The sequence below is a fragment of the Podarcis bocagei genome, assembly GCF_964188305.1.
Source record: "Podarcis bocagei genome assembly, chromosome: 1".
NCBI lineage: Eukaryota > Metazoa > Chordata > Lepidosauria > Squamata > Lacertidae > Podarcis > Podarcis bocagei.
The window spans coordinates 16,576,027-16,595,225 of record NC_138125.1 but is presented as its reverse complement, the minus strand read 5'-3'; the positions used below and the strand labels follow the sequence as shown (position 1 = coordinate 16,595,225).

Genomic DNA, 19,199 nt, shown 5'->3' with positions numbered 1-19,199 from the left:
GAGATGAGCAAGCGGAAGAGGGGTTCGAAGAGGAAGCACTAGGACTCCAGGGAAGCGACTAAACGCTTTTGAAGCTAATTTGACCCCGCTCGGCTCCCACCGCGACGCTCTAACTCTTGCTCCTCCTCCCCACTCCACCCCTTCGCTGTCGTCACGTTCCGCAAACAGCCGAGCCCGATTCCTATTGGTCCGGCGCCGTTTGTTCCTCATGCGCGCGGTAGGGGTGGGGCTTAGGGAGACTTCCAACTGTCTCCCCTGACAGCAGCTACTCGCTAAGATGGCGGCCTCTGAGGCGAGCGGGCCTGTGGACCCGGACTCGTTGCTCGGCCTACAGCAGCCGGGCGAGACCTTACCCCTTGGGAAGCAAACGGGGAGGCCCGTCTCCGGGAGGCCCGCGGGCCCCCGTATCGCCGGGGCTGCGGCATCGCCTCAAGGGCGGGAAGCCTTTTCTCCTGTAGCCCAGGACGACGGCGGCGCGGCTTCTCATCCCCACTTCCCGGCTCGGGGCTTCTGCTCAGCGACTTCCGCCTCGGCTTCGGCGGCCCCGCCGGTGTCCAGTATCCCGCACGACGCGGCGCAGCGGCTGCAGAAGGTGCCCCGTGTCCCCGCCAGGCTCCTGCCGCCCAAGGTATAAGAAATAAGCCTGTGGGGTTTAAGTGGGGGTTTTTCGTGAGGGGTGAGGGGGATCGCTGATGCTTAAGTCGTTGTTGTTGTTGTTTAGTCGTGTAGTCGCGTCCGACTCTTCGTGACCCCATGGACCAGAGCACGCCAGGCACTCCTGTCTTCCACTGCCTCCCGCAGTTTGGTCAAACTCATGCTGGTAGCTTCGAGAACACTGTCCAACCATCTCGTCCTCTGTCGTCCCCTTCTCCTTGTGCCCTCCATCTTTCCCAACATCAGGGTCTTTTCCAGGGAGTCTTCTCTTCTCATGAGTTGGCCAAAGTATTGGAGCCTCAGCTTCAGGATCTGTCCTTCCACTAAGCACTCAGGGCTGATTTCCTTCAGAATGGATGCATTTGATCATCTTGCAGTCCATGGGACTCTCAAGAGTCTCCTCCAGCACCATAATTCAAAAGCATCAATTCTTCGGCGATCAGCCATCTTTATGGTCCAGCTCTCACTTCCATACATCACTACTGGGAAAACCATGGCTTTAACTATATGGACCTTAAGTCGTAGAATGGTTAAATTGCTGCTTGCGGGGCGGAGGGCTGTTGCTATTTATTTATTTAATAAATTTATATACCGCTTTTAATTCGAAGATCCCAGAGCGGTTTACAACATAAAAACACAAAATACGTATTATTATTTTTATGTTGTAAGCCGCTCTGGGATCTTTGGCTGTAGGGTGGTATATAACTATAATAATAAAAAATTCATATAGGGTCACCAAAGTGCTGCTTTACATGGGTGCAAATGGTTTAGTGTCCTCTGAATGACAGAGAAAGCACTGGAAACTTAAGGTGTCTTGGGAGGAAAAGAAATTCTGGATCTCCTGTATACAAACAGGCACGTCTTTGAAGCAGTAGATTTACCAGAGAGCAAGGTAAGCAGTGCTTACCCATCACAACCTCGCCTGGGGTGGAGCTTCCCCAAAGTTGTGAACTTCTTTGGGGAACATCACCAAAACTTGCTTAGCTCCGACACCCTCCAGCCCCCCATCATGCCCAGGACACCCTGCCCTCCCCCCACCCTCCTCCACTACTGCTTTCTGCCCATTCTAAAGTTGCACAAGCATCTGCTCCCTCAGCTGAACTGAGAGGTGTACCATAAAGAAATGAAAGGAGATTCCCAACTTTCACAAATCCCGTCAATTAATTTCCCATGGATGAGACACCTACTGACCACGCCAGACTTTTACCCAGCAATCTGCTTAACAATAGCAGGTCAGTTAGCAGTTAAAACCACATGATTTCTCCCCTTCCTGCCCTTGATCTCCTTCAGGTCACTATTAAAAATTTACTCCACTACCCATAAAACCTTAACTTTAATCCTTACAATGACATGACAAGTAGATAAATGTGTATAATAGTAGTTTCAGGAGTATGCAAGCTAGAGTATATATATATTTTAAAAAGGGTCAATTGTGCTACAATTTCTGACCAATCTTGACTTGGATAAAAGGAGACTTTTAAAAACTAGTGTGTGGTGGTCTACATCAGTTTCATTTTCAAGAATGTATAGGAAACCTTATATGACTTTGTGCTTAAACAAGCTTTATTTTTTCTTACAGCCATTGGAAACCATCTGTGTCCAAGTACAGCCAGAACAGAAAAAAGAGAAAGAAAGATCAGAGCGGTCTCATGCAGCAATTCAAAGATCAAAAATTGTAACTCTGAATCAGCCACTTGAGAAAAATTCCAGGATTGTAGCACTCAGTGTTATTAACCCACATATTGCTACAGTGCCTAGACCACAGCAATTTTTGTTATATAAATCTTCTGAACCTACCCTTCAGCTGCTTCTGCAGAAACCTTTACATCCTCTTGGACAAGTTTCCTCAGGCAAGATAACACATGAAGTACTCAATGGCCTCGCTGTCAAGGGACAGGAAAACATATCTGTTGCAATAGCTGCTTCAGATTCTGCAAATGTTACTCGCACCCCATCTTGTTCAGCAAATTCACTCACAAACCACGAGAAGAAATACAAATACAGAGTTAAAAAGTCTCTAAAAGTGAAAACCCGTTCTGGGCGGATTTCAAGGCCTCCCAAATATAAAGCTAAGGATTACAAATTCATTAAAACTAAAGACTTGGCTGACTGTCACCAGTCTGATTCTGATGACTATGCTGAGCTAAGTCTAGAAGATGATGAAGGAAGCGGCAAGGAGAAGGAAGTGTGCTCATTATTTGGACCCTTGAACTATGACCTGAAGCCAAAATTGTTTAAATGTCAATGCTGTGAAAAATCCTACATAGGAAAAGGAGGATTAGCACGGCATTATAAACTTAATCCAGCTCATAGGCAGGAAGAATCTTCACAATCTTCTCCTATAAATAGAGAGTTGCTGGAGTGTACTGGGCAGACAAGTTGTGAAAGTGTACATCAGACGCTTTCACCACCACCAATTAGTGCCCCTTTAATAAATGAAATTGGATCAGCTGTAGACTTGAAAAATAATCTTCCTATAGAGAATAAGCAACAGGTAAGAGAAATATATATTTATTTCTATTTCAAATTATCCAGGGAATGGTCAGCTCATGCCCTCTGCCTTTCCAGAGCAAGCTGGATCTCCCTTTGCCACTTATCTAAATCCAGTTCATGGCTACAGGAATCTATACAATAGGCTTCACTGAATGGCATTGCTGGAATATTTTAAACAACTGCACTATTGACACTTCTAATTCTAAAAGCTAGTAGCTCATTAAAGTTAGGAGAAAAACAGATGTATGCCATTCTTATCTCTGCAATATGAACAGGGAATTAGTCTGGGATAGAGGCTGCTGGTAACATTTAAGTATTTAATGGACAATCTATTCTAAAGGCAATTTCTAATCAATGTAATGGGGAAGCATATCATACAAAAACTCCTTTTCATGAAAGGCATTTATCATATGAAAGCAATACAGTGCTGTATTGATACATGCATGTCTTAAAAGATCTTTAAATACTGTGAATTAGTGGTCATGATTACTGGATAGATAAGGTAACTGGTGTAAAAGTGTTGTTAGTAGTCTCATTGCCTTCCTCCTTCTGAATTGCAAGATTCATTTTGAAGCTTCCTTGCAAGTAGCAAGCAAATGAAAACTGCTTACCAGCTGCAGTAATTCCAGAGACACCATTGTTTTGCCTTGTTGCTCTATCAGTGCTTCTTACCATGTCAAAAAGTAGGTAGTCCTTGTTTCTGGAAGTAGACAGGGTTATGTGAAAATAAATCCTAAAACAGCAAAGTTAGCAGCACATGCAAACCATAATGATGTGACATCGCGGTGCATTAAAGGTAGGAGAAAAGGAATTTGCAATCTTCCTTGTCTTAAAGTGACATGTGGGAAGTATATGTGTCTTTTAACTCAGTTTTATAGGATAATGTTAGTATAATGATTCCAAACTGAAAAATTAATACATAAAGTCAAAACTGTTTAAAGCATTCTTATGAACATTTTTTAAAGTCTTCTACATCTACAGAAGATGGAAAGTTAATAGAAGATCAAAACACCGATTTATTGTATTTGGGTCCTGGAAGACCCCGACAACCAAGAAGGTGTGGCCGACCAAAGACAGCTGAAAGATCAAGGTATTCTGGAAGATATAGCAGACGCAGTCAGTTCTCTTCAAAGTGTCTTAATAATATGTCAGCAGAGCACCACAGTATATTTAGAAGGAAAGCTAGGCTAAAAGAGGTATGGCTCCTTTTCACAATTGTTCGTGCTCGCTTGTCTAGTGATAGTTTCTCCATTAGGCTACAGTGCTCACAATACAATCTTAAGCATGTTTACTGAGAATTGGGTCTCAATGAGCTCAGTGGGACTTACACCTTGGTAAAAATACTTAGGATTGTGAACCTAGAGAGGCCTGGACATTTCCCCACTTCTGAACTATCTGGCCCTCTGGATTCACACCAATCCGTCTCCTCACCCTCCTTGAGTGACTTTGCCTACCTGGAATTTGCTGTTGTACCTTAATAGTACCTTACTTACTTGAATGGAGAGATATGTGTGTGCATGTGTGTTGAAACCTATGACTTTTGTGTGGTTGGAAAGAGATCCTACAGTACAAAGTAAAAAATCTTAACCACTTTTGCCAGCCGCCCTTGCCACCATTGGTGCATGGCTTCAAGAACATTGCTCATGAGGAAGTGCTGCTCCAGGGTTGACAAAGATTCCCCATCCCTTAGTTAGACTCATCCATTTAAAATGTTTTGATAACTTGAAATGGTGTCTCAGTTGGGCAACACACATTCCTGAAATTATTTTTGTTATAAGTATAAAATGGGGAGATGGCTGGTGCTATCTTATAAGAACTATCCTTTTCTCTTCAAGCAGAAGGAAATGTTTCTAAGGGTGCCTGCCGCATCATCTAAGAGGAAGCATGCCTTTCTCATCAAAGCTATTTATACAAATGTGACCATTTATGCAGATTCAACCATTTAAAACTCCTACAACTTATTTAGTTATCTGGTGAAAGACTTACTATTTTTTCTTTCAGAATCTGCCAGCGAAAATTCTACTTGGTAGCTAGCCTTTCATGTCGTAAATGAGGCTTTGGAAAGGCTCTCTTGAAAACTTGGATAAAGTGTCTGCCCATGGCAAAATAATCCAATTGTGTGTGCTTCACACAAGTTGTACAGGTTTTCTGCATTAGTTTTGATCATCTCCATGCAGGAAGAATGTTGTGTGAGGTAGCCCCTAGATATAACTGCTGGGATTTAAAAATTGAATTTATTCTGGCAATGACTCTAGGAACTGTCTCCTAACATTGACACTTCTCAGTGATTTATCTGTTTTCTATAATAAATTGCTCAGATATCATGCATTTTTCTTTGTTCATTTCCATGTATTTAGACTTGGCGTTTTAGCGATTTGACTTTATGGCTTCTCTAAAGAAATTATTATGGTCTTTAATAGCTGATTCAGCAATGTGCCAATGAAGATTTTATGGAGCTGGCTCTTCCACGCTTTACAACACTTGTTACTGTATCTGAATTCCTATTGATGAAGGTAAGATACATCTTGCAAACTTAGTATTTATTATTCATTTATTTTGTGCATTTTACACTATCTGCAAATGTGGATTTAATTTCCTATAGTCAAACTCTTTAAACTTGAGTCTCTCATGCGGGTATGAACAAAAATTGGATGAAACCAGATTAACCAGGAGGAGTACAAGGAATTACATGGTGGAAGATTGAAGAAGTGGGACACATCACTTTCCCTGCCCTATTTGAAGTTATAGTTTAGGGGAAAGTCAACAATTTTATTTCACTCTTTATGGAAATATAGATTAGTACAGTAAATTATTCCAGTGAGATATTTTTCTCGTAACGGGTAGATAGGAGTTATGGTTCTTAACATAATCTTCCTGGACCTTGAACCACAGCCTCTGTTGTTTAGTTTTCTTAACTCCCCAGTCCCTACTTCTCCAGACACTGTTTAACATAAGATCAATTTTGTGGGAGCCAGGAAGTCATGAAAAAGGCTTGTAGCGTCACCTGGTGCCTCGCTGACCTCAGTGACCTGCATGTCCGTGCCTTGCAGTGTATTAAGTGCATAGCCTTATATGGAGTTACCGTATGTTCCCCCTCTGGGCAGTATAACCCTATATGGTGATGGGTGGGTTTAAGCCATGACCGGATGTAGGTAATGTGAGACTTTGGCAAACGGCCATGCGAGAGGAGAGAACAAAGGATAATAAAAGTTACGGAAGAGAAGAGAAGTTCGAAAGGAGCTGCTCATACCATCCTGAAAATATTGCTGGCTCTCTGTGTCTTTATTTTATGCTAAACTGCGCCATTTGTGATGGCTGGCTCCGTCACAATTTAAGCCAACGGCAACCAGATGGACTGACAGCTCTGATCCAAACCAATGTGGTCAAGATAGGGGACTTGCTGGAGAGGTTCAAATAGTGCTTTCTGCCTTTAATCGCCTGTTACTTGTTTGCATTATAATAGGCTTGAATTATACTTATAGCACTTGATTGTGAATTTGCTCATATTCATGTAGCTTTTGTTACTAAACTTCCTTGCTGTTTTATACTGTATTGTTTTAATTAGTGTTTTTTTATAGTTGATTTGATTTTGTGTGGAGTGCCCTACCTGGGTGGATGGAGCAGCCAAGTAATTTCGTTATCCCCGAGAGGGGCAATGACAATAAAGATATTATTATTATCATTATTATTATCATTATTATTATTATTATTATTATTATTATTAAACAGGTAGAGAAAAATTATCCAACCAAAGCACTTTTTCCAGAAGTATACCGGGAATTTGAAGAGCTGCACACTATAGTAAAGAAAATGTGCCAAAACTATCTGAGTACTCCTGAATCAAACAACCCTCTGGCAATAAAAAACCCAAAGGTATGTTGGGTAGTTCCGTGTGTGGCTGTGAATCAAGACCCAGTAGCTAAACTGAGTGCAGCAGGTGAAACTGAACACATTTTCTTTAAAAGGAGGAGTGTGAAGATAAATAGCAAATACTCAAGTTAAGCAGAAATTAAGTACATCTTATTTTATATTTGCGCTTCTATCTTTTGCTTTTAGGCCTACTTGCTAAGATCAAATATAGTACCTTGAAGTAAAAAACTATCACCACAATAGCTAAATAATTTTCCGCTAAAGCAGCTTTTAGGGACGCAGGTGGCGCTGTGGGTTAAACCACAGAGCCTAGGACCTGCCTATCAGAAGGTTGGCGGTTCGAATCCCTGTGACAGGGTGAGCTCCCGTTGCTCGTTCCCTGCTCCTGCCAACCTAGCAGTTCGAAAGCACGTCAAAGTGCAAGTAGATAAATAGGTACCGCTCCGGTGGGAAGGTAAACGGTGTTTCTGTGCGCTGCTCTGGTTTGCCAGAAGCGACTTAGTCATGCTGGCCACATGACCCGGAAGCTGTACGCTGGTTCCCTCGGCCAATAAAGCGAGATGAGTGCCGCAACCCCAGAGTCGGTCATGACTGGACCTAATGGTCAGGGGTCCCTTTACCTTTAAAGCAGCTTTATTTACAAACATGTTACTCAAAATATTAACAAAGAAGACTTGGTAAGGTCTAATAAAACCATCCTCAAAATAATGAAAGCAGGTGCATGCCCTGCTGACTTAACGCCTGTAAATAAGAATTTTGAAATAATGAAATTTACTGTGAATAAATTGTGTATTACTGGTCTAGGACAAAAATATTGTGTCTCGTCTTTCATAGGTGGCTGAATCTCTAGGAATTATAGGCAGTGATCTTGAAATGCAAATGGTTCAAACAATAGAATCTTCACCCGAGTGTATTAAAATTGCTGATGCACCTGTATGTACAGAGATTCTGGGACAGAAACGAGCAACTGAGGTATAAAATAGGTGAATTCTGCCACATCAATAATACTGTACAAACCTTGTAGCATATTTAACTTTTCTTGTGCTTTTTTGCTTGTATAGGTCTTGCTGAAAAGAAGCTGTTGCATATTTCATCTTCCATACAAAATTGGTCTTTATATAATAAAGCAAACAATACTTTTTTGGCATAAGTTCATTTACTTGGATTCTTGTGTGGCACAAAGTGCTGCCAAATAAACAGAGCTTTTTAAAATATTGGAATAATTTTAAAAAGTTGATGTTTGATGAATATGCTGGTAAATTTATTTTCTCTCTCAACAGGGTTCAGATGAAATGTTGCCATTTGCAAAAAAGATCAGAGCTGAAAATTTGTTAGAAAGTGTAACTATCAGTTCAAGTCAAGGTGAAATAAAGGAAAGAAGTCCTGCATATGAAGGTAGTGGTATGTGAATTCTAATATCTCCATTCTCTCCTGAAGATAAAATTACGTGCAAATAGCTACGAAGCTGAAAGCGTACAATGACCCTTTAAACTGTAGTGGTATAAGTCTAAACATAATGTTAAGTAGGGAGAGAGAGAGAAAGGAAACTTAGCTAAAAATTTGCTGTATCCTTCACACTTGCATTCTCCTTTCTTGCCAAGGTGCTTAATGCATAGGTTTTCCAAAAGTTGTTTGTTTTTTCTTTATTGGTGATTTGAATCCAGATTTCACCAAATGAATGTCAATACTGCTGTTTTAGAAACACAAGCTTAAAGCCCCATTGGGCATACAAAACTATACCTTTGTTTAACTCTCAACCTATATTGGAAGGAAATGTGATATAATGCAATTATTTATTATTAGTAAATACTCCACCACCTGGCTACTTTCAGGGATAAATGTTAACACTGCCAAGCAGATTTTTAAAAAAATCTGTTGTCAAAGTAGAAGCTGATTGTTTATTCTATCATACTACTTAATACTTAATATTATACTTAAACAGCTTAATTTTTAATATGGGTAGCATATACCACAATCGGGTGGTATATAATTTTTATGAAATAAATAGTTTATAAAACACGTTCCTTTTTGTCTGTTTTGAAAAGCATGCATGTAAACTGAAGTTTTATGTTTTTTAACTTGATTTTTTTTAGGTTTCCCCCCAGAACAGAACTGCGGAGCAAACATTTGCACCGGAAATACATTACACCAAAAGGAGCTCCACAAATCACTTGAACTAGAAGCTTCAAATGAGATTGCAGATACAGATCAGTTCCTGCAAGGGAAGGCTGAGATCTTACAACCTTCAAGTGTATCAGGGTTGGATTGTTCAGGCTATCTATTCTCACGGAGTGAAAGGTTGCCACTTGCCAGTTCAGAAAGTTCACAAGAAAAGATGGTGGCAGCGTACACTTGGGTAATGCAGCAAGCGGACTAAGTGTGTTTGAGATTTGTAACTCCACAGCATCAAAAAAACCTAATCAAAATCCTTCCTTGTTAGTGCATGAAGAAAGCAATCATAATGAAAAATATCAAGAATCTCAGGAAGAAGCGAGGATTTTGTCATTAATAGATTGTGAACATCCTAGGGTATCTGATTAAGCAAAATCTTCCCAAATTAGTAACATGGCAGTAGCTAATCCACTTGGGTCTCAATGAGATAGCGTTTCTATATGATCTTAGAAAACTCATTGACAATCGATTAAAAAGATGACTGGATGAGCTAGAAACTCTTCTCTAGGGATATGAAATAGTGCAGGCTTTGCCTCATCCTGGTGCTGCTGTCTTTTTCAACCAGTGTTGTAACCAAATTGATGATCCTGCTATGCACTTACACATTCAAGTTCTTTGGAAAGTACAGAGGCTCTTTTAACAACATTGTTCACACAGAGAACTTGCTCAGAGTAAAGCCATTATGAAAATATATGGTGTGTTTTTTAAAAAAACAATTTCTTAAAATGTGTATTTTTGTTATTAAATCTTAATTTTCTGCTGCTTGTGACCTTTGTGCAATTACAACTAACATGACTGAAGAGTAACTAGAATTCCAAGTAAACTGCACTGTTTACCAAACTGATCTGTTTTTTGGACACAACTTATTACAGTGGTGCCCCGCAAGACAAAATTAATTCGTTCCGCAAGTTTTGTCGTCTAGCGAATTTTTCGTCTTGCGAATCACGAAATCCTATAGGAATGCATTGAAAATCAATTAATGCGTTCCTATGGTCAAAAAAAGTCCAAACAAAGCCAAATTTGGTACAACAACAGTTTATTAACTGCTCTTTAAAGTCACACATACTGTAAAGAGCAGTTCAAAAATTGAAGGGAAAATAAATTAACTTTATAAACAAAACATGTCTTTGTTTTTAGACAAAGGAAACAAAGTCGCGAGACGTTTTCGTCTTGCGAAACAAACCCATAGGGAAATTCGTCTTGCGAGGCAAATCGAAAACGGAAAAACCTGTCGTCTAGCGAGTTTTTTGTCTTGCGAGGCATTCGTCTTGCGAGGTACCACTGTACCAAAATTACGCTGCTTTTTGACTAAACGGTAAGATCAAGAACCAGCTCATTGGTAAGAATCTTTTTATAAAATTGAGAATCTGTGCAAACAAAGGTAATGGCATTCAGTGCTGGATATCAAACTGTAACTGATGGTTTATCTAGTTCAAATTAAAGGTACTACATATACTATCCTTAACACCTTGGGTGTGTCAGGTCATTTTGGTGTTTTGAACACAGGAGCTGCTCTAAAGCTGCTAAGCATAGAGAGATTGTATTGCAGTCAGTTACAAAGTGAAAGCTTCAGTCTGGTAAGTAGGTCACTTTCATATTTAGATATTATTATCTGGAAGAGTGGGCCTTCATGTCCCAGAGATGAATCCAATCCCCCAGCAAACAGACTTCAGTGACAGACCTCAACGAGGCTGTTCAGATTTAGATAATTTCCCAGAGTAGCAGCAATTCTAAAAAGCATATGCCTCTAGGCACAACCTGAGCTGAAATGGTAATGTAGCATTTGCCTAATGTTAACAATTTTCTGTTCACTAAGGTAGAAATGCAAAAAGTGCCTAATAGCCATTGGTGCCTGAAAAAAATGGGCCTGGCAGCTAGGATGCTGAGAAGGGCAGGAGGCTGTTAGTGCTTTGCCCCTTGTATATGTTTCCTGAAATCCCCAGTGCTTTCTGTGCTGCCATGGCCTAGCAACAGAGGCAAGGATGGGCCTTTATGGGATTTACATATCGGCCTTGTAATCCAAGGCATGTGTTAACTTTTCTCATAGCCCTGGTGAAAGATCCAGCTACAGTCATATTTAGATTATAAATGAGGAGAGAGTGCTGGTGCACTCAAGTACTGCTAGCAGGCTTTCCACGGGCATATAGTTGGCCATTGAGAACAGTATGCTTGACTAGATAGACCATTGGCCTACTCTAGCAGGCTCCTCTTACACTCATGGTGTGAAAGTTCAGACTTTAAAACAAAAGAAAAAGGAGTTCCACTGGATATTGAAATATGTGAAAGCAGATTTTTAGAGACCCTAAGGTTAATCAAGCTCTGTTTTAGAATTGTTTTGATTCTATTATTTTACAAAAATTATATAAATCTGGATGGTGCTAAAACCTCTAAGTGGTTTTGTTTGTTGTAATCCCAATATAGGACCTGCTAGGTAGATATAATCTTAGAAAATAAAACAGACTTTATTAAAAAGTTGGAAATATACAAAAATAAACACAATGCAATTTATATAATGTATTAGCAGTGCAGTTCAAGGCAAATGCAACTTTATAAAGTGGTAGGAAAGGTTAGACCAGCCTGTGTCCTGTTTCCAATAACATGCTTTCTAGTAATACTTGGCTGGTATTCTCAATGTAGGGCTGGTATAACCATGATGACAAGTAGGCCATCAGGAGATCTTGGTCAGCAGTATGAGCAATCTCTTGCACAATAGTTTGCTTGAGTTTTAGTTCCTTTGAGTACATGTTCAAGAGCTTTCCAGAAACTTCATCTGAAACAGAAAAATTAAATCAAGAAGTAGCTCTGGAAATACATAGGCATTCCGAATATGGCTTAGGACAGCAAATGAAGAGAAGAATGTGTACTAACTTTGTCCCCACCCTCCTCTCAATTAGATGCTGTATTTCCTAGCAACTGTCTGCAGTGGGAAAACATCCTGCACCCCTGTGCACTTTGAAAGCCTGATATTTTTTTTTCAGGGTTTCAAAATGCATAGATGCAGCTATGATTCCAGGAGGCTTCTCTGCTGCAGACGGTTTGATAGGGAACACATGGCAAATGTGGTACAGCTACCACACCCTCAGAGTGCATACTCTCATATGTATTGACGAAGCCATAACTCAGAATGCCTGAGTAGTGCTCTGATTTTGCTTCATATTACAAATGCTGAACATACTACATTGCTAGCTAGATTGCTTGCCTATAGTTTTTAAGCTTTAGAATTAGTTAACTCATCTTCCATCCCTCAAGTTCAATATTTCTCCTGCTGCACAATTTTTAAAAAGCTTATCTGGTTTCAACATATGGAATTCTAGGAATTGATGTGGGTTGATGATGTGAAGCATTCTCTCCTGAGAGCTATAGTTGCCTTGCAAATTTGCAATTCAAGCAATATAAGCTAAATGTAAATTCTTTAGCTCACAGTATTCCACTCTCATTTTCAAATGAATATGCTTCAGCAGAAAGAAATAGCAGTATCTCAGAAAGGAAGAATTTACTTACAGAAGTAAGGAATGGGCCATGTGTGAAAGAATGGTGTCTTCTGATCTCCATGATATGCTTCTAAGTCGCAAATCCCTTTAGTAGTTGAACATAGTTTTTCCATTTTATGTTGTATTTTTGCCTAAGAAAGTTTTAAGTGTCTGTGTAAGAAGCTAATATTTTGTAACCAACAGTACAATCCTAACCATATCTATTCAGAAGTCACATTGAATTTTATGTTGGAACTGCCCTGAAATCTTCAGATGAAGAGCGATATACAAATTTAATAAGCAATAATAATTACGGTAATAAATACCATATTTATGTGAATCTAATGCACCTTCAAATCTAATGTGCACCTCAGTTTTCAAAACCTTAAAACCAAAAAAAGTACAGTAGTACCTCGGGTTAAGAACTTTTACCTCAGGATGAGAACAGAAATTACGCTGCAGCAGCAGCAGGAGGCCCCATTAGCTATAGTGGTACCTCAGGTTAAGAACGGACCTCCGGAATGTATTAAGTTCGTAACCAGAGATACCACTGTATTTGCTATGTCTGTGTTTTTCAAGCTTGCAATTGAATCTAATGCACCATCAAATCTAATGCACACTCTAATTTCCATGACATAATTGGGCCAAAATGGTACACATTACATACGAGTAAATAATGTAATAATAACAATAAATGTGTTTTTGTCCTGAAGTGGCAATCCTAGTCCCACCTACCTGGCCTAACCTCAACTGAATTCAATGTGACTTATTTCTGAGTACACATGAATACGACTGCAGCTTAACATATGTTCTATCTGTGCAGGCTACTCAATCCCTACTTTCAGAAACTTCACAACCAGGGAACTTTTATTACAAAGACTGGATAACTGGATTAGAGACAAATCACTAATTAAAGTATTCAGTCAGTACTGGACTAAAATTAGTAGTTCTCAAAGGGCATTTTTCACAACAAAACGTTTAAGAATAGCTTCAGTTCTCCCTTCTGAATGTTTTGCACAGAAGAGATTCATTTTTAATTTGGCTGATGGCTCCATTAGGTAGATTTGCGTATAATTCTTATACCCTCTCTTGTGAAGGGATGTTGTCTTGAATATTCATGGAAAACATTGTTGAAAAGAAGACCTCTAGATCTCCCACCAGTGGCTATGGCCTCTCCCTCTCATGAACAAGGGTTCAGAAACTGCCCAGGAGTTTCATTTGGGTGGTCTGCAATGTGTCCATAAAAATAGAGTTAAAAATCACACAGCATCTAGCAGTGTGTGTTATAATTGCTACAACCTGCAGAAAAATCTCTTAACTGGTCCCCTGTGTTGGGGGAAGCTTTGGGAACCACTGATCTATAGGAGGATGGTGGAAACAGAAAAATGCAGTGGGGGTCTTAATAAGAGAAATAGAGTACCATGTTTTCAAAAGTATCAAGTAGTTCTGTACAGCACTCCTCCAATTCTACATTGTAGTCAACTGGTCGTCTTCCGGACTCTGAAGCAATATTATCATGTTCTATTTCCAACTTGCCGTCTTTGCACCTAAAGAAAAATATCATTCACTCTACATAATAGAAGCTCTGTTCCTCTGACAACCCCTACCCCTTGTTGCCTATAATATATAGGGTCAACTGTAGTCAGTGCATAATGCAAGCTAAATTGTTACATTCATATCATGCAGATTTTAAAAAGTGATGGCCTAAGGTAATAAATTTGCACTGGAACCAACGACAAGATCTTTCAATATACTTACTCTGCAGAAATTTTGATGTTCACGATTTTGGTGGCAGTGGTAAACCCCTTATTATTCAGGGTTTCCCACTTCATCATTAAATTATGCCAGTCTGCTGCATTATCTTTAATTTTTCTTGCACTGATGGATAATACAGGTGTCTTGGGAGTTGAGCCTTTGGCTAATCAAAAACACAACAATAAAACCCTTTAAATAGGAAGAGGGAAAATATCTATGTGAGACATTTTAGACGGCTGGTGACATTTTTTTTGTAATGTAATAAAATAAACAACTCTATTCTCATTGTTTTGTGAAGTTTCAGCCTCTATCTTCACTTGGCACATTGCTTCAAACTTTCAATAAGAGGCTTTATTTCATTGATAGAAAACTGACAGGTCTCTGCCCACTGCAACACTGTGTGCCTGCCCATTGCCCATCACCCAAACGTGAAGAAGACGAGCAACCCAACCCAACCGGGAGCTGGGATTGTAGTAGCATCACAGGATCATGTTGCTTCCTTCGCAACCTCATAACCAGCTCCCAAAATTCACCCTTCTCCCTGCTTCCGTTCAGAAACAGCCTCTCTCAACTCCCGCCACAGCCGCCTCACAACATATCCAGTGCTGGATTTACCCATAAGCTAAACAAGCTATAGCTTAGGCCCCTGGGGGCCACCAAAAAATTTAAAGGAAAAAACGCCTGGATGTACATTTCCAAAATATAAGATAAAAAGCAAATAAAATAAAACCTACATACATCAACCTTGTTTTGTGCTGTGTAGGCTCCAATGATGGGCCCCGCCTGCTAGCCTGCTCCCTAAAATACCACTGGTTTGCTCATTTCTATATACTGTATAGGGTGCCTACATTCTGCATGTGTGCAAATGGCTTTAGATACTTCTTAAGTTCATAAATTACTATATAGCGTATATTCAACACACAAAAAGCGACCATTTGTTGTTGACAAAGGACAGCTAGACATATAAAGGGCCCCATTACCTTCAGTAGCTTAGGGCCTCATCAAACCTAAACCCGGCCCTGAACTTACAGTTCTGAAGTCGGAGGCCAACCCTGCCTCCAGTGGCGGGGAGTTCCACCGTCCCGCCACCCTTTCATCTTCAGCTCCATCGCACGACCCCCCCCCCATCCCAGTCGTGGTACAGTATTACTTGAGAGCGAGGAAAAAACTGCTGGGTTGTGGCGTCCCCCCTCCCCATGCGCCTTTCTCCAGCAAGCGCTTTCCCCGGTGGAGGCACCCGGTGGAGGCTGCCTGGGGAAGAAGCGCTTACCGGCCATCTCCGCCGACACCCGAGGCCGCTCCCTCCCCTCGGAAGTGCGCTCACGTCCGGCTCCGCCCAGCTTCGCCGCCCAGCGCTGGAGACCCGGCAGCGCCGCTGGGCCTGGGGGCGACGCGGGAGCTCAGGCCCCGGCCGTGGCCCCTGCAGAGGTGAGGAGCGCAGCCTAGCGCGGCGGGGAGACAGGGCGGGAGCCTCCTGGCTGGGCGGCCCTCTCTTCTTCCCTCCCCTGGCTGCAGGAGGCGAGAAGAAGCGGAGAGAAGGACGCTCACCCCCTTTTTACGCATTCCTACCTTCCCGGGTTTCCTTCGAGAGACCTGGCGCTGGAAACACGTGTCGAGGCTCCGTCCTGACGAGCCCTGGGCGGTTGGTCGGCTTCTCTGCCCGCCAAGGCGCGCACAGAGAATGAGGCTTGCCTTGAGCATCTCTTGCGGGGGTGAAGCGGGGGCGCATGTTTGGGAACCGCCGTGTGCTGGGTTTGTTTACCTTCTTTAGTGTATTTCGGCCGCCTGCCTGCCTGCCTGTACTCTTGTTTGGTTCATGCTTCAGGTGGGGTGGTTGGGCTTCCCAACAGTGCTGATTATTACTCTGTCGATTAATGGGATCATTTAATTCTGCTCTCTTTTATCACTTATGGGTTAGAATTGTCACTCTGCATTGAGGAGGAAGGACAAAAATCCACCCAGAAGTTTTCCCTTCTCCCATTAGTCTTGTCTTTCTTTCTTTCTTTCTTTCTTTCTTTCTTTCTTTCTGATTTGTGCTTTCCTCTTCATGCCCTTCTTAGCAAAACAAATAATACAACTTCTAGACGGCATTAAAATGGGGTGGGGGGGGGAAAGCTATCTCTTTAAGCAACTCCTCTCACTGCTGCACAGTTTGCAGAATTAATATTGCAGCACCCACCCTTAACAGCTCCTGGGTTCCTGAAATGAAAACATATTCCGAGAAGCTTTTCCATCCTAAATATCTGTAGCTAGGAAAGTGGCAAGGACCCTGATACTTGAGCTGTGCATTTACTAATTCTGCAAGCTGCAGATGTTGGCACAGCTACCTTGTAGCCCAGTGTACTTCGGTTATTTACTTTTTTCACTGTTCTGCCTGATGCCTGTTGAATTCTTCCTTGGACAAATCATTTATTTGTTACAAATGTATGCTTTTGAAAAAGGTAGCTCCCCTGGGACCTGGTTTTATGTTCGTTTAAAAAGCAAAACAGTTGATGCTGTCCCTTCAAAGTGATTTAATGGTTTCATTATTTGAGCTTCTGTTACTTCAACAGGAGGATAACACACATTGTTTTCCAAAATTGTCGTCTGCAACAAAGATGTATCCTGCCTTAGGGTAGTGGACTGAATGTGATGAACTGGCTGCTTAAAGCCATAGGATTCTTCGATGGAAGACTAGCAGAGTGAGTGCACCATAACCCTTGGCTTTGACATGAAATTTAATATTTTGTTTTGAAAAAAGTACCAGTATCCGAAATTTATTGTAACCTTAGCTCACGAAATAGAAGTTCCCTAAAAACTCTTAAGAGCACTGTGTTAGCAGAGCTTAAGCAATCCAGAGGGCTGTCACATGAGAACTGGGTGTGGAAAATTAGCAAGACATACACTTTGACCTTTAATGGTGCCTAATTCCAATGCTGGTTCTTCCCTGTGCGTACATAGGCAGGTAAATGACAGCTGGCCACCCCATGTTCAGTGATGAACTGCATTTGGGTTGTACATAATTTTCTACACTTAAGGCAACTTTATAATGTATGAGGAGGTCTTCAATGCATATTTAGATGTCAGTAGTAGGAGTAAATCATATGACCCAATGCAAGAGGGATGCCAGGATTTAACTAGACTTCCCCCCCTTCTCCACTATTAGCAAGGGACAATATTTATTTGGAACTTTTACTTTCGTTTTATCTCAGAAGTGCCTTTCGAAAGAATACTAGTTCGCTCAGCTTCTTTTACTTGTATGTGTGGCTTTTACTTGTTATGGTCTTGAGTGCTTGCATAGACATTAATTCTGCATAATTTCCTGTGGTGGCAGAGATGGAAGCGTTGGCATTGGTTTGAATGAACAGGATTGCTGATCTAGCACATTGTGGCTATGTTTGCAAGTTGTGGCAAGCCATAGTTAATGGTTTTCTGTCAGCAACACATGTGACTTCCACCTCACTCCTCCCCAAGCATGACTGGGAGGAACAAACCACGGTCCCTGACTTAGTGTTACATCCAAGCTGAGTACCATGGTTTGTTTTGCTCCAAGTAAACCATGATGTGAAACCCAGAGTTGTTCTTGATTTACCATTAGGTGTGGGGATGGGGAAGAGATTTGGCACTAACATTAAGATTCACTTACAGATAGGTAGCCGTGTTGGTCTGCCATAGTCAAAATAAAAAAATTCCTTCCAGTAGCACCTTAAAGACCAACTAAGTTAGTTCTTGGTATGAGCTTTCGTGTGCATTCACACTTCTTCAGATATTCTTCAGGTATACCAGGTATCTGAAGAAGTGTGCATGCACACAAAAGCTCATACCAAGAACTAACTTAGTTGGTCTTTAAGGTGCTACTGGAAGGAATTTTTTTATTAAGATTCACTGTTACATCTTGGGATCAGCCTCTTAGAGAGTATTTTTGTTTTTAAACTCTGTGGGATTTATAAATGGGACCCAGGGCACAGAGGGAATCGTGAATTTTGCATTCTGTGGGAACATTCCCCAATTGTAGTGATGTTAAATCAGGGGTCGACAAAGTTTTTGTGGCTTGGGCTGGTTCACTGTCCTGCAGATGCCTCAGTGGGCCAGAGTGCGCACGCACGCATGCGCAAACACTATTTCCGGCGTGGAGGAGGCGTGTGCAGCTTTCCATTGGCTGCAGGAGCTTCCTGCAGCCAATGGGAAGCCAGCCAGCGTTGCGGAAGACGGTCCCCGCTGTGCTCTGTGCGTGGCGCATGGGAGCCGACTGAGCGGGCAGCGGGGGTCCATGGGCAGGTTAAATGACTCCTTTAGGTTGCCGACCCCTGTGTTAAATGAAAGACAGGAATCTTGTGCATCAATTCACACTGCTATTTGCTGTCCGAGAGCTTGGTTCTGGAGGAGAAGAGGGAAGCTGGGTAAAATGCATGTCTCCCATCCCTAGCTCATTGAAGCAAAGCTCCCTTGTAAACCACAGTTCGAAGTTGGCTTATTTCTGCAAACTATTGTTAAGGCTAACCACAGTTAGTCTGGCTTTGAATGGAACTCTGAACTGCAGTTAATGGAAGTGAATTTTTTTCTACAAAATATTGAGGACACCAGTTGGCATTCATCAGTTTTGGAGACAGCGGAAGAGTGTTGGAACATTTGCAACTAATTGGTTTGTGTTCTCCTTTTCATAAGTTGAAAGCCTTTGTCATGCATAAAAAAGAAATCACAAAGTATTGTTCTGGGTTATGAGACACAAAATGTTATACAGCGTAAGCATTATGTTAAGCCAACTAGTTGCAGATCTGTGGTGCAGTAAGTATTATTATTATTATT

General features: G+C 41.4%; 3 protein-coding genes across 14 annotated transcripts in view; 2 read left to right on the top strand and 1 right to left on the bottom strand.

The window, feature by feature from the left end:
- Window positions 1-234: 234 nt before the first annotated feature.
- On the top strand, window positions 235-9,577 carry ZNF839 (zinc finger protein 839). 9 transcript variants are annotated; one of them, XM_081192218.1, is made up of 8 exons: window positions 241-628; window positions 2,234-3,148; window positions 4,113-4,343; window positions 5,568-5,660; window positions 6,877-7,020; window positions 7,852-7,989; window positions 8,298-8,418; window positions 9,111-9,577. In XM_081192218.1, exons 1-8 carry the CDS (start codon window positions 278-280, stop codon window positions 9,392-9,394), a joined length of 2,277 nt encoding a protein of 758 aa, XP_081048344.1. In that variant the 5' UTR covers window positions 241-277; the 3' UTR covers window positions 9,395-9,577. The 9 variants fall into 9 exon arrangements, 8 of the variants coding, with proteins under 8 accessions (XP_081048351.1, XP_081048350.1, XP_081048349.1 ...); XM_081192219.1 differs by having other exon boundaries at window positions 242-628; window positions 8,298-8,412; XM_081192223.1 differs by lacking the exon at window positions 9,111-9,577 and having other exon boundaries at window positions 238-628; window positions 7,852-8,000; window positions 8,298-8,412.
- A 2,055-nt stretch (window positions 9,578-11,632) lies between these two features.
- CINP (cyclin dependent kinase 2 interacting protein) lies at window positions 11,633-15,814 on the bottom strand. The gene is made up of 5 exons (XM_081194650.1): window positions 15,685-15,814; window positions 14,418-14,577; window positions 14,080-14,206; window positions 12,691-12,811; window positions 11,633-11,959 (listed from the first exon to the last, which is right to left on the bottom strand). The coding sequence occupies exons 1-5, from the start codon at window positions 15,689-15,691 to the stop codon at window positions 11,757-11,759; spliced, it is 618 nt and encodes a 205-aa protein (XP_081050776.1). The 5' UTR covers window positions 15,692-15,814; the 3' UTR covers window positions 11,633-11,756.
- TECPR2 (tectonin beta-propeller repeat containing 2) overlaps window positions 15,748-19,199 on the top strand; it is a 53,334-nt gene continuing 49,882 nt past the window's right edge. For 3 of the 4 annotated variants that reach the window (XR_014007417.1, XM_081191155.1, XM_081191153.1), the window contains exons 1-2: window positions 15,748-15,842; window positions 16,967-17,095. The gene's annotated coding sequence lies outside the window, so the exon portion shown is untranslated. Of the gene's footprint in view, window positions 15,843-15,984; window positions 16,167-16,966; window positions 17,096-19,199 lie in introns of those variants that run through there. The other variant, XM_081191154.1, reaches the window with a different exon arrangement.

What these genes read in the sequence shown, in the direction of transcription:
- ZNF839 (XM_081192218.1), top strand. Translation starts at nt 278, where the DNA reads ATGGCGGCCTCTGAGGCGAGCGGGCCTGTGGACCCGGACTCGTTGCTC. An exon ending in TGGCAATAAAAAACCCAAAG is followed by an intron (nt 7,021 to 7,851) that starts GTATGTTGGGTA and finishes CGTCTTTCATAG; the next exon opens with GTGGCTGAATCTCTAGGAAT. An exon ending in TCCTGCATATGAAGGTAGTG is followed by an intron (nt 8,419 to 9,110) that starts GTATGTGAATTC and finishes GATTTTTTTTAG; the next exon opens with GTTTCCCCCCAGAACAGAAC.
- CINP (XM_081194650.1), bottom strand. An exon ending in TTGATACTTTTGAAAACATG is followed by an intron (nt 12,812 to 14,079) that starts GTACTCTATTTC and finishes AAACTTTCTTAG; the next exon opens with GCAAAAATACAACATAAAAT. An exon ending in ATGGCCCATTCCTTACTTCT is followed by an intron (nt 11,960 to 12,690) that starts GTAAGTAAATTC and finishes TTTCTGTTTCAG; the next exon opens with ATGAAGTTTCTGGAAAGCTC.